Genomic DNA, 15778 nt, shown 5'->3' on the forward strand with positions numbered 1-15778 from the left:
GCACACATTCTTCTTTATGATTTTGTAAATCATAATGGGCTAGTCAGTTCACAGTTGCCTTCTGGCCAGCATTCAGTCTTTTCTGGTAAACCAGATGATTCTCAAATTGAGAAGATTTATTGGAAGAATATGATTTTGTTCATGAAGTCTTTCTGGACTATAATTCTCTTATAGGCCACAGGGCTCCTTTAGTATCCCTGGCAGCTATAGACACTTCTCCTAATGTTTATTCTTCTGGATCATAAGGCCCCAGGAGCAGAACTGATTGTCCGACAGCTCAAACCTACAGCAGAGGCCTCTCTTGCTCTGTGCCTCAATCAGAGCTGGTAGACTCATGAGTTTACTGGCAAACTGCGGGGCATAGGACACCTAAATTTTGTATATTATGTCTCCAACAAAAAAGCCCATCAAACCTTGTGCCTTTTTCTTAGCGGCAGGTGGCACAAAATGTATCACTTAAGGTCTTTCACTTTAAAGGCGATTTCTTAACATATTCAAACTGCTATACCTCTAGAACTTTCACCAATGTGATAGGCACTTTAAATTTTGCAAGATTTTTCTCCCACTCTCTGACAAGAAAAATGTCTAGCATACTTGCTATTTCCTCCCCACCAGATCCAATGATCATAATGTCACAGATGTCATGGAAACATGTAGTGTTTTATGGGATATCAAGGTGATAATAGTTCTTGCACACTGTAAAGAGAAGAATAGTTGTCATTTCCCTGTGGTAAGACGTTGAAATGATGCTGATGCTCCTGTTAGAAGGTAAACAAGTTCTGATTTCCTTAATAATGTTGATTGAGGAAAAAAAAAGTGTTCTGCCAGGTTGATAGCTGCATACTAAGTGCCAGGGTTGTGTTGATTTTCCTCTGTAAAAATATCACATCTGGAATATCAGCTATAATTATCATCACTACCTGATTATGTTTGTTATAATTTAGTCATTATTCAAGATCCATCTGCAATTTGTACCTAGCAATTGAACAAATTAAGGTGGAATATAATAGAATCTCTACTCTTTCATGTTTTAATTTTTTTTTAAAGATTTATTTATTAGAGAGAGAGAGAGAGCTTGCCAGCAGGGGGAGGGGCAGAAGGAGAGGGAGAAAAAAAGAGAAAGAGACTCCCTGCTGAGTGTGGAGCTCAACACTGGGCTTGATCCCAAGTCCCTGAGATCATGACCTGAGCTAAAATCAAGAGTCCAGAGCTTAACCTACTGAACCACTCAGGTGCCCCTTTCATATTTTAATTTTTTAATGTGCACTGATATCTGCAAATTCCTTATGAATACAATATAGCTTTGGATTTACTACGATGGTAGGTGTGTGATGGTAGTTCAGTTGACACATTCTTCTTTAATAGACCTTACTTTGTGGGTCAGGAAACCAATATGATAATTGTGACAGTTTCTGAATACATTTTTTCCAACTGTGCATTCTGGGACCAGGGAAATAACTGCAGGTTGAATCCATCAGCCCAGTGAGTGTACCAGGGTATGGACTCAGGCAAATACCCACTTTGTGGCTTAGTTTTCATGGACTTCCTCCCTTTCTAGTGCATATGGTGACAGCTTAAATTTGCAAGGTACTTGCTTTAATTCAGGGATAATACTTAATAACTACTAGAATGTTTGGGTATTTTTAATTTTATAGTGTCTAGAGTCTGATGTCTGGGGAAAACATGGGTAAATATTTCCATTACAGAAATATGGCAATTTTTCAGGGTTCATTCTTCAAAGAACCCAGTCTTATAATCAGTGAAGAAACTCTGAATTTCTGAACTAATTTAGATAAAGTAACAGAGAGAGAGAGTATAAAGTCCCACCATGATGACTCAATTCAGATTGCTACACAAAAGATCTATACTTTTTCTGATTAAACAGACCAAGTAGGAACTTAGTGGACTATCCATTTCATGCAGGTACCTTATGATAAAGTTGTATTTTCCAGAGTTGTTTTCAGTAACTAAAATCTACTCATCACCATTCCATTCCTATGATCATAATAGGGACCAGTAATTTTCTTTTCTTTCACTTTTTTTTTTCATAAATGACAAGATAGCAAATATTTTTTGGCTCTGGAGAGAATATGGTCTTTCTCACAACTACTGAACTTCACCGTTGTGGCCAGAAAAAACCACAAACAATATGTATTGAATGGGTGTGGCCATATCTCAGTAAAACCGTATTTTTACGCCAAAACTGGCGGCAGGCTTGATTGGACAACTGGCAGTAGACTGGTGACAATAGAGCTCACATTGTGTTTAATTCTCTCTTTTTTAATTTTTTAATTTTTTATTGTTATGTTAATCACCATACATTACATCATTAGTTTTTGATGTATTGTTCAATGATTCATTATTTCATGATGGTGAAAAGAATGTTCCCTAAACCATCCAATAATTACAGTCAAACAGGTTGGCTATGATAGATCTGCTGTATCATGCCCATATACATAAGCATTTTTATTTCTTCTACAATATGACTAGGAAATGTTTGCATTACAGATTCTAGGATCCCTTTTAATTCAGGCTTCCATTAGCCCAATAGCTGTTAGAGCCACTCCTCTGAATCCTGGGTGAAGAAGAAACACATCATTTTATTTCACCTTAATCTGATACCCTTTGAATCTTTCTCTACAGGCACTTCCCAGGTACGTACTATCCAAGTTCCCACATTATTGTAATTCCTTTGTTCTGTGGTATATCTTCTCAGAGCAGAACTTGCATTAATTAATCATTCATATATCAATTTCCAACTGCATTTCATATGAGAAACATTTTCAGATTTTATAACATTTCCAATTCCCTCTGAGTAGTTGCCTTTCTTCCCAGATCTGGCATTTTTTTGTTGAGAACTTTCAGCATCTAAATATAATTTATTTGTCAACTATTCTTATCATGTCCTCAATCATGATTTTCTTTCTTTTGAATTTAAAGCCCTTGAAAATATTTCAACTATTTCAATTTTTAAATTTCAAACATTTAAAAATACTTTTAATTTAAATAGGTATATCTATAGATTATACATTTTAAAATTTAGAAGAGGAAAACAACAAAGTATTGTTTATTTTTTGGATGATTATTAATTATTAAAGGTAGATGTAATTTTTCTTTTTTTTTTTAAGATTTTATTTATTTATTTGACAGAGAGAGATAGTGAGAGAGGGAACACAAGCAGGGGGAGTGGGAGAGGGAGAAGCAGGCTTCCTGCGGAGGGGGAGCCCGATGCAGGGCTCGATGCGGGACTCGATCCCGGGCTCGATCCCAGGACCCTAAGATCATGACCTGAGCCGAAGGCAGACGCTTAACGACTGAGCCACCCAGGTGCCCCTAGATGTAATTTTTCAAGCAACATTTTGCCCTGTACTGATACACACCTAATTCATTATTTTATAGATATTATTGGTTACATTTTTACATCTGGTATTTCATTGGAAATATACTTAACAGCTTCAAATACAAATTTCTTTCCACAGCATTCTATGAGGAGGTTTTTAATGATATTCTTTTTTTTAATTTACATAATTTTATTGAATTTCTACAATAGCCTTACAAGGAATAAAACATTTAAAGTTGAGGGGAAAAAGCTGGTATTCTATTTTATAGATAAATTAATCGAGATTCAAAATGCAGTAACTGATGGAGGCTAGAATATATATAGTTTTTCCTCTAGCTTATGAGTTATTCCTCTTTTTTTATTATTCTGTCTTACCAGTGTGTGTGTGTGTGTGTGTGTGTGTGTGTGTGTATGCATGTGTGTGTGTTTCAATACTTCTGATAAAAAGCCTTACTTAAAATTCCAATTATCTTATAGGACAAAATTGTACCCAAAAGCAACATTAATGACTATATTCATTTTTCTTGCTTCTAAGTAGTAGCACCTGGTGCTTGAACTTTATCCCTTCTAATATTTCCTGGATCTAAACCTCTCTCTCAGGGGTTATTAAAAGATTTGAAATCAGTGTGTTTGTATAACTAGACATTCATTTTGAATACTGGTTTACTCTGCCATGCCGATATATGATGATGATGTTTCATTTGCTGGTTTTGTAATAATGCAAAGTTGATTCTTCAAATTTACTCATTTACTTAAAAATGTTTCCCTTTTCTTTTTTTTTTAAATAATGAAATATTAACTTTAGGTGTAGAACTTTCAAGGTTAAATAGATATGTAATATTGTGTTTTATTGTCTGAGAATTTTTGCTTACTTTTTGATCTTTGATATTGTTTACATAATGATTTGTAATAATAACTTCATAGTTTTAAAATTGAAATGACATGTGTTTCATATAAAATACTTAAGCAATGTAAGGAAGGAATAAAATAGCAAACTTTTGACCAGAAATATTTTTACAAGCTAAAATAAATATTTTGCTAATGGAAATTTAATATGAAGAGATGCCTGCAGTGTACACTAAATTTTATGGCTAAAACAAATAGTTATTTTTTCACTTACATAACAGTATCTTTCACTACACTCAGGTCTTGCCCAAGAAGTATATATTGGTAATTCCTTTATCCGATATTACAGAAATGTTCTTTAAATTATTCCCTCAAAACAAAAGCTAACTTATTCAAGAGAAAAAGGAAACTCCTTGCAAATTTATTTTTTCATTTTAGTTCTACTCTTACATAGTGACATTAAAGATATAATAATAAGGCATGCCTGGGTAGCTCCATTGGTTAAGTATCTGACTCTTGCTTTCAGCTCATGTCATGATCTCAGGGTCCTAAGATCAAGCCCCCTCACCCCCCAAGAGCTCTGTGTTCAGCGGGGAGTCTGTTTGAGATTCTCCTTTTCCTCTGCCCCTCCTCCCTCCCTGCACACCCTCTTTCTCTAAAATAAATAAACAAATCTTAAAAAAAAAAAGATATAATAATGACGCTGGGACTTATCTTAGTCCGGGAACTTTGTTTGAAATCAATGCATCATATCTGTTTAAAGGAGTTTTTAGAGGCACCTTGGTGGTGCAGTCAGTTAAACAACCAACTCTTGGTTTTGGCTCAGGTCCTGATCGCAGGGTCAGGAGATGAGCTCTGTGTCAGGCTCCTTGCTCAGTGGGGAGTCTGCTCAAGACATTCCCTTCCGCCTCTGCATCTCTGGCCCCACTCACGCGCACTCTCTCTTTCTCTCTCAAATAAATAAATCTTTAAAAAAAGAAAGGATTTTTTAGAAGTATTTTTTAGTGTATTCTTTAGTATTTTCACAGTGTACATAAGTGCACTATCAGAGAATGCAAAAGAGTTCATATTTGGGTTATAGCAGTTATGTATGCATTTTTTCTCCTGAGCTCTGGAAGCTATTTGAAATTCAACTATAGCAATTCACAAAAACATTTACTAACTACCCTATGTGTGCCAGGCACTCTGTCAGGTTTGGGGATATAAAGTCCTTTACCAAAAGTATATTTTTGTGTTCTATGAAACAAACAAGAAAACCATAACAAATTAAGATTAGTACTTGGCCAAGGCCATTTTCTCATAGAATATTCTCACTCATTTATTCAACAAATAATTGAACTCCTTAAGTATTCTACATGTCAAAGACGGATGTAAACTGCACTGGGTAATTAGCGTGTCAGGGTAAGCCATGACCCCCCAAACTAAACGAAGTCTTTCTGAAAGAAGTAATATTTAAACTGATCTCTGAAGAAGTTATCCACGAGAATGTCAATGTGATATGAAGGTTTCAGGTAAAGAAATATATGTGTGAAAGCTGTAGAAGAAAGAGGTATGACATACTGAAACTACTTAGCATGGTTAGAATTAGAGCTTCAGCTGTTACTGGGTCACTCAGTTCCCGTCCCAGATGCCCCAAAGAATTGGAGACACAAGACCAGAATGGGGAGATAGAGTTCATAGAGTAGGTAAGTTGAGGACACTTTCAAGAGTGAAAGCGGGCCATCGCTGGAGCAAGAGTGGCAATGGTACCAAGAAGCTCCAGCTGCATCCTTTTAAGCCTGCTTTGTGTACATGTAAATTTGTCTTTGATTGACATTTTTGATTGACAGCTGGTAGTTACATAATATTGACCTCTGCGCATGCGCCTACCCATGATGCAGTCTTATAATTGTATTTATTTATGTATTGTATATTTATGAGTGTCTAATGAGCTTTTGCTGTGACCTTACTAGCCACACCATTTGTGCCCATGCTCAGCTCTCAGCAGTCCTCTGGTGGCCTTTGAGCCAGCTCTGTGGCTAGGCCTTTTTCATTCTGTTAACCCTTAAAGATGGCCCTGAAGATGTGGCTGTTGACCTTTGGAGTGGCTCCGAGGGTGTGGCCAAAATCTGCTCTCTCTCTCCTCCCTCATGCCTAACTGCCTAAAAGAGCTGATGGGTACTAAAAGTTGAAGAAAACATCAGATCATTAGGCATTTATAACATACAATATGTGATTTGGACCATGGAAGCATTGAAGGCTGGAACTTGGTTGACAATGGGCACAATTTATGATGTAATAGCTTTAAATCGGCACATAGGTGGGGGTCTTAACGTGAAAACAGAGGAGTAATTGTTACCTTTTACAGCTTTTTTTTTTTTTTAAGTTAATTCACAGTCTAATCTTCTAGAAATAACTGTTTCCTGGTGCAAGAGTTATTTCCACCTGATACCAATACTGTTTAGCACAAAAATTAGAAAGTATGCTTTATCTCCGAATTGTTTGGTACAGGAAAAGTAAGTGATGTTCAGCCCTGAACTATTTAGCATAGGAACAGGAAAGCTTATTGGTCAATTCTGAGCAGTTAAGATAAGAAATGAACATGAAAGCTAAATAAAGCCACCAGAAAAGACACTAGTGCCTTTGGCAAAAGCAATTTCATTACAAGGGTGGTTGGAAAGTTAGATTGCAATGGATTGAGGAGTATTCAGAGGGTCAGGAATTAAGATAACGAGTGCAGACAACACTTTCAAGACCTATAGTTATGAAAGGAAATAGGAAGGAATAGCTATGGCTAGAGTAGTTTGTGAGATCAAGAAAAAAAATTTTTTTTAAAGATTTTATTCATTTATTTGACAGAGAGAGACACAGCGAGAGAGGGAACACAAGCAGGGGAAGCGGGAGAGGGAGAAGCAGGCTTCCCGCGGAGCAGGGAGCCCGATGCGGGGCTCGATTCCAGGACCCTGGGATCATGACCTGAGCCAAAGGCAGACACTTAACGACTGAGCCACCCAGGCATCCCAAGAAAATTTTTTAATTGTCTTGTTTTGTATATCACAGGCTGGTGAATTCTTTAGCATGTTTAAATTCCGATAGGAAGAAATCATATTGCCCTTTTAAAATTGCATTTCTTGGAACTTGAAGCTTTATGTTGTTGGGCCACAATAAAGATAAAAAATATAGTGTCAGATCCTAACATCTGAGATACTCTTAGATTAGAAAGAGATTATAAAGTTTATTTAGGCTGAAGACATAAAAATTAGACAATACCAGAAATAATACAATGTCAGATTTTTACTTTATATTTATAGGAAACATTATAAAGATATAACCTCTATTTCCTATAATTTTAAAGTCTCATTTGTTAAACTAATAAGGTTGGATATGTGAGGGAAGATTAAATAATAAACTGTAGTTTAAGAATCCTAAGTATACTGATGTGGAAACTCCTTTTTTAAATCCTGAGTCAAAGGTCAAGGTCAAGGAGCTCTACTCAAGCCAGGTATCAGGAAATGATTTATGAGAAAACGTGCAAGCACTGGGACAGTGACTTTATAGGGAGAAAATCAAGTCAAACCAACATAACCATTTTTCTGACAGATCAACCAACCTTCAAGAAAAATAACTAGTTTTCAGATTTAATATGGAGAAATTCAGAGAATTAGAACTTTTAGGAAAAAAGCTGGGAGTGAATAAGAACTCTGAAAAAAATAGTTTGGAGCCTAGTTTCTAGCTCTCTGTTCTTTTGATTTATCCTTTTAAATTGCTTTCAAGTTCTTCAGAAAAGGCCCATCTCTGTATTACAGTCAAGATGTGTTAGTATACCTTGATTATGGAAAAGGTGGTGCTACCTTGTGAGTAATTAGCTCTAAATAAATCTTGTCAAATCTATGCCCTGTTTGATTTGCTGTCTGTGGTCTCACCAAACTCTACAACTGTATTACTCTATTTCTTTCATTATTTCCTCTAATATTGTGTCCACCGCAACTTGAGTGACTTGTAGAGAAACTACTACACTAAATTCTTTTCTTGCTAACATTTCCCAGGCTATGGAAATCTTAGTGAGCTATAAAACTTTCTGCCCTAAGTATGGTATTTGACTTGTAGGAAATTAAGATAAGGATCTGAATGTAGTCTTTATCCCCAACCCCCTTTAAGCTTATCTGGAGCCATTCTGCAGGGCTGTCTCTAGTATCTTGATTTTAGGACCCTACTCATGCAGTCTGGTACCAGACCAGAAACATCAGGATCTCAGTGAGGCAGTCTTGATCTATTTGGCAACCTGCACTCCTGACTTTATTCTCCATAATTACCTGTAACCCAATAATGATATGTTCATTCTAGATTTAAAAGTCCATCCTGCTGGGCATTTTGTGACTTTTCTGTTCAATGTGTTTGTTAACGTGTAGAAGGATGTTCTTGCCAACATATGCCCGAGCCTGAATTCCTAAAATATATGCTGGGAAATGACCATATTCTGGGGTTGTAATAAGCAAACTTGTGAAAGGCAAACATATGGTACAGCAAAATTTCTATTAATTTTAAATATTTAAATATTTAAAGGAAAACTAATGAAAATAATCATATTGCATAGACAAATATTGTAGATAGCAGAGAACACACATAATTTTAATGGATTTAGATTTGTAAACTTGTCTGCAGTTCTTTTGGAGTTTTATGTGCACAAACATGTCTTCTGGAAATAATAGCAGTTATATATGTATTTTTTGGTCTAACTTTAATGGGCTTTATTTCTTTTTTCCCTTGTTTACATTACATTGGAAAGGCCTTCCAGAAAAACGTTGAATGGAGGTAGTACTAAAGAATTTCATTTTCAGTCTCAAGGAAGAAAGATTTCCATTAAATATGTTTGATATATGAGTGAATTAGGTGGTTTTATATGATTGAAATGTGTTCATTAATTAGGTACAACTTACTTCTGATGCATTATCCACTATATATTTGATACACTTATTTTTTTACTTTTTTTTTTTTTAGAGAGAGAGAATGGAGGGGAGAACGGGAAAGGCAGAGGGAGAGGGAGAAAGAACCTTAAGCAGGCTCCATGCCCAGTGTGGAGCACAATGCAGGGCTTGATCTCACGACCCTAAGATCACGACCTGAGCCCAAATCAAGAATCCGACACTTAATCAACTGAACCACTCAGGAGCCTCATATTTACATTTATTTTTTACATACAGTTTTATATTTAGTTGCTAGTATTTTGCTTAGGATTTTTGCAAATATGTTTAGAATAGAGAATGGCCATTAATTTTCTTTCCGTGTAAACTCCTTTCCAAATTTTGTTTCCATGTTATATTTGCCTCATTAAATGAGTTGAGGAAAGGTTCTCTTTTTCTGTTTTCTGACAACTTTTAAGAAAGTCTTTTTCTTTTTTCTTTCTTCCTTTCCGCCTGCCTCCCTCAGTTTTGTATTGATTTTACTGTCATGTGTAGTTTTGTTTTATCGTGGATGGATAGTGAATCTTGAATCTTTGTTTTGATGTTTTTAACACATTTTTGAAAACTCTTGGCCATTATGTCTTCAGATGGCTTTTGCCCTATCATGTCTCTCTCCTGTTTTTAAGATTACAATTATTTATACGAAAACAATGAATCATGGATCACTACATCAAAAACTAATGATGTATTGTATGGTGACTAACATAATAATAAAATTAAATTAAATTAAAAAAAAGAAAAAAAAAGACTACAATTATATATTATAATCCCTTCCCATGTTTCATTTGTTTCAGAAATTATTGTTTTTATCTTTTTTATCTCAATATTTTACTTTCAGTATTTCCTACTTATTTTTCAGCTTATGTTTGCCTCATCTGCATGCATTCTGCAAGTTCAGTTCCTCTATCAAAATTTTAAGTTAAATTATTATATTTCTACATGATTTTTTCATATAACCTAATATTCTTGAAACACTCCAGATTGTCATCTATAGTAAAATATAGTAATGACAGTTATTTTCACATCTATAATTGTGATACTTCCTTTCAGAGATACATTTGTAGCACCTCCAAGCCTGTTTCTATTACCTGTTTTTCTCCCTAGGTCTAGTTTATTTATAGACCTGCTTTTTTTACCTTAATGTCAAGCACTACACACATGCACAAAAATCAGCTTCTATGAGGGTACCTTTTTCTAAAGGTTTTTATTTTGAGTGTTTGCTGACATTTAGATTGGTACATCACCTTAATGCACTCAGAGACTTCACTGATTCAGACCTAGGTTTCTGTCTTTGTATTATCTTGTCAATTTCTATTTCCCTTGCCTCCGAGGATAGAGCCCTTCAGGGAGTTCAACTGAGGCCCTGTGTATTTACCAGAGTCTCTCATCTTGCTGGTCCTTGAATTCAAATTTTTATCTTTCACACTCTATTTAGCGTCTCAATCTCCAATAAGTCATTTTCTGCCCGTCTAGCAGTGCTTCAGATCACAAATACCTCTGGGGAAAAGTGGTGCCCAATGACAGCCTTTCCCAAACGTTCCTCCTTTATGGCCCCTCATTTGTTTCTCAAGTTCTGCTACCTTTGGAGCCCATAAAATTCCAATATCCATCTTTTCCTCCAAGCCCCACGATACTTTTTCTCAGTTTCTTACCCTGTGCTGCTTATAATTAGTAAATACCTTTAGAGGGAAAGAAAAAACAGTATAGAATTTTGAGCTGACTTCCATGAGTTTTTCTTTATTCTAAGATCTTGGTCTTTCAAGTCCTGGTTGTCTTAGTAGCTATTGTTAAATTCATTTAGTTGTTTTGATATTATATGTAACATTTTTTTCTGGTGAGGGGTTTAGTCAGCTACAAGTTATTGCCCTGTCATTGGAAGCAGAATTCTCCATACTTTCTGTTTTGAAATAAGCTATTTTATTATTATTGTTAAATATCTAATTCATTTTCATTTTTAAATTGTTATAAGGACTTAATTAGCACAGCATCAGAATACTTGATTGGGTCTTCTGGGCCTATCATGCATATACTGACAGTCTTCTCCTTAATATACAGTATGGTATTTTAAAGACGTCATTGTTATGATATTAATAGATTTAGTAGCCAAACTTAAGTATCATGAATTTTTCAAAATTTTAAAGTTTATCACATAGACATTCATATATACGGTTAAAATATTTGTTAGTACTGAGCTACTACATTTTGTAATTTTTTTTTAATTGGTTGGGCATGGAATATGAAACTCAACAATTTACTTTTAAATTTATTGCCAATTTTTTTTACAAACCATGTTTCATAATTTCTCATCATGAAAATCACCTACTTCTATAAAGGAACATTTACTATAACCTCACAGGAATCATAATTTAGAATAGTATAATTAGATGATCTACCTCAATTTCAAATGGATTAAGTTAACATTGTATTAGCAATCAATTTTAGAAGAGGCATGTTAGTAATTTACTGTTTCTGTTACTTTTTCAGGTTTTTTAGCTTAATGTCCTACTAAATATAGATAACCTATCTTTTAAATCATTTTAAAATTAGAAAAAAAGATAATTAACAATTCATTTATTGCTTCCTAGAGCAAATTATTTCACCCAAAATAGATTTTTCTGACTTACATTAATAATGATTAACATAAGGAGACATGCATTGATTTTCCCTATAAAATTCTAAAACTCTGTGTGTTGTTTTGGACGATTCATAGCACTTTATAAACACCATCTTTTTGTGTGTGATTTGTAGGCTGGCAGCAACTAGCCATTCATTGACACCTCAAAGTGATATGGACTCCAGTAGCTCTGAAGAATTCTATCAGGCTGTACACCATGCTGAGCAAACCTTCAGAAAAATGGAAAGTTACTTGAAACAACAGCAACTCTGTGATGTTATTCTGATTGTCGGGAACCGAAAGATACCTGCACACAGGTATAGTAACCTGTCTTTATTGGATATAGAAGTGACAGTCTGGTATGTAGAATACAAAACATTCAATGATCAGAGAATTAAGAATCCATTTTTTTTTGTGGTACAATAAAACTTTATTAATGGGCACTGGGATTTGAATTTCATATACTCTTCACACGTAATGGAATATATTTATCCTTTGATTTTTCCCACCAATAGAAATGTAATATCAGTTCTTAGCTTGTGAGCTGTGCAATAGGCAGCAGGCCAGACTTGGTCCACGAGCCGTAGTTTGCTGATCCCTGTGTTAAAGAACTCAAGATTTCAAGCCTTTGATTCATGGAAGAAAGAAAGGAGTTCAAACGCTATTTGAAATATTTTGACTTTGATATTTTGTTATGAATTTCCAGGTATTTTATAATATATATGATATGTGTGATACTTTATTATAAAAATATTGTTTGTTTCCATGTGTTTATTCATTCAGTAATTGTTATGCTCTCAAATGTTGTCAGGCTCAGAGATTAGATGATCAAAAATCTACTGTGAGTGAAAGTTAAGATTTTCTAATAAGAACATCAAGAATAACTTGATATTCCATCTATTAACACATGTCGTCTTCATAGTACTATGATTTAACTGCAAAAAAAAAAAAAAGATGAAGCATACAGGTAAATTTGCAGAATTTTAAATCATAATATAAATGTATTCTACTAAGCTTTGTCAAATAATCATAGCTAAATCTATTTATAGTAGTTGAGAATCCACATTTTTGAGGGAGCTTGAGTTATTTTTCTTTTACTCTTTATTTCTTTTGGGAGGAGAATTATAATGTCATTTTAAGTAATCTCTTTTAATAAATAAAGCAAATATAAATACTTCAAAAATAAAACTTCCTCTACCTAGGGTTCATACATAGTCCATTTTATGTGACTCATAATTGCACTAAGTGGAAATCCATTTTAACTTAAGAGAATGTACCTAAGATCTGAAATGAGATATATGTTTCTGCCAAAATTAGAAGGAAATTAGGTTATCTTGGGTATATATTATTTGTTTCAACTAGGAAATTCAAAGTATTTCATGTTGACATTTTTATTTTGCATTTATTAATTTTTAAAAAAATTATAACATACTAATATTATCCTTAAGGTCCAATATATTTGAAAGCTAATGTACTTTTAAACATTCCTTATATATTTGTGATTTATAATTCTAAGTTACATGAACTGAACATCCAATTATTTTGTGCATTAATTTCTTATCAGCTTACTTATGAAAATTAATTAAATTTGATGGTTTTTTTTTGTTTCTCTATTTTTTATTTTGAAATTGTAATTGGGAAAATAATTTTAATTTAATTTTGATACTTCTTATTTTATTATTTTAAATAGTTGAATAAATAGGCAAATAGCCTTAGACTACCTTGATGTATGATGTTTAATAATATTAATGCTGATGAATTTAAAAGAGGCATAAATTACCAACATATAAAAAATATTTTCAGTGTACTCCTCTTTCCTATACTTTTAATTTAAATTTCATTATGTAGATAATATATATACATCTAAGTGCTGACTATTAAAAACATTCCTGAAGAATTAAGCTGTATTTCTACTATGATAGCAATATTAAAATGTGAAAGTGAATTTGATACACTGGAAATGCATAGGAGGGAACATTTAACATTGAATAACTAATGTAGGTCTGGTAGGGTTCAAAATATCAGCTAACTCTGGCAACAATTCTAATAATATACTATTCACACGCATTTTCAAATATTTCTATGACAATGCATTATTATTGGCAAGAAAGCCATTAAAAATAGTCATTATTATTAAGATATTTAATGTTGTAATATGTGTGGCAAATATGCAAATTATCCTGAACTATCATCTAAATAACATCTAGATAAAAATTCTATTGTAAGAAGTATTCTTAATTTGAGAGTGTAACTAAATTTACTTCATTTAAATTATAAATTCATTAAATAATTATATATATTATATATATGTGTGTGTGTGTGTTTAAGAAGATAGAGGGACTCGATCAACTCAAAAGTATATTAGCACATCAAATGCTCATTAATATTTTAAAAAAGCGGTGTTTCATGTAATTTACAGTCTTATTTTATAGCCTTATATTGGTAGTAATTTAATATTTCTCATTTAATATTTCTCACTTGAAGCATTTTTAACCAATATACTGAGCAATTCTCTCATGTTAATTATATTCTACATTGTTTTCTTTGTTACTCTTTTTATCTAGATCATTAATATTATTTTCTAAATAATGTAATTATATAAGTTATTTTATAATAATCCAGATGACTAAGAAATAAAATTGCTTGTTGGTTTAGATTATTCTAAAACATCAGAGTAATTATTACTTTTATACATATTACTCTGAACATTTAAATATTTTATATAGTTAGCAGATATTAAAGCAAGTAATTATTGTCAACCATCTATATTTTCCTTAAATGTGACAAGAAAAATTTTAGCCTAAGGCTCCCTGCTAAATTAATGCAAATAAGGATTTATATTTATTTTATACCATGAGTTAAGACTTTAGTACTACCTATTTTATAAATAATTTATATAGTTATGATTCTAAGTTAAACATACATTAACAATATGTGGGAAAACATTTATGGGGCACCGGAAAAAGGCAAATGCTGTTTTTAGTAACTGCAGATACATTGCACATCCTTATTTGCACTTTTGTACAGTAAAATGATAGTAATTAATGCAAGATTAGTTCTTTGCTTTAAACAAATAATCATCTTAGCTATAGTAACTAAGGAACGGATTTTGAAGTTATTTTGTTATATTTTGATTAGCACAGATGAGTATTGCCTCAGGGCAAAATATATATGATGTTACAATCATTAGCACTGGAACATGGGGCTATTATAATAATTTCAAATAATGAAAAAAGAGACAACTACACTAAGATCTACTGCTCCTTCAGGAAGGACACTGAAAGCTAATCTTATAAGCACACTCACTAAATACCCATTCATAAAGTCATGTATATTTAATTTATTATTATCTCATCATTCAAAATTTTCAAATCAATCCCCACTTAAGTTAATAGATTATGACTATTAAAGGGCTCTCCATAAAACCCTTTGTTTTTGTTCTGGTTATATTGTATATACGTTTTTAACCTGATATAAGTAACAACTATCAATGTATTTATGAAATGCCATGTTTATATAGATACGTTTAATTACCACTATGCATATTTTTAATAAATTAGTTCTAAAAAGCTAATAATACTTAAGATGACACACTAATACCGTTTTGGCATGGAAAATAATCAAAATTCTGAATTCATCTGTGCTTTAAGTTTTCAGAGAAATTCTAAAATAAATATAAGGTTCTCATAAATGGCCCAGAATAATTGATTAGCAACAAGTGAGCCAAGACACTAGATATAAATCCCTGAGTACTAAATATAGAGAACTTTTTGCTAGGTAGCTGCCTGTAATCAGGGATGCCAGATGCTAAAAATTAGACTGACAAGATCAATATTAATAATTGGACAGCCAAATTTTCTTTTCTTTTTTTTTTTTTTAAGATTTTACTTATTTATTTGTCAGAGAAAGAGAGCACACAGGGGGAGCGGCAGGCAATGGGAGAAGCAGGCTCCCCATGAGCAAGGAGCCTGATGCAGGACTTTATCTGAGGACCCTGGGATCATGACCTGAGCTGAAGGCAGACGCTTTAACCGACTG

The 15778-nt window shown here is 33.3% G+C and overlaps 1 protein-coding gene across 2 annotated transcripts in view; it reads left to right on the forward strand.

The window, feature by feature from the left end:
- The window catches only part of KLHL1 (kelch like family member 1), a 359488-nt gene that overhangs the window by 108703 nt on the left and 235007 nt on the right, over positions 1-15778 (forward strand). For both annotated transcript variants that reach the window (XM_036121358.2, XM_036121357.2), the window contains exon 2: positions 11875-12057. In XM_036121358.2, the coding sequence (XP_035977251.1) occupies positions 11875-12057 (183 nt within the window). The remainder of the gene's footprint in view (positions 1-11874; positions 12058-15778) is intronic.

Source organism: Halichoerus grypus, chromosome 4, assembly GCF_964656455.1.
Source record: "Halichoerus grypus chromosome 4, mHalGry1.hap1.1, whole genome shotgun sequence".
Lineage (NCBI taxonomy): Eukaryota > Metazoa > Chordata > Mammalia > Carnivora > Phocidae > Halichoerus > Halichoerus grypus.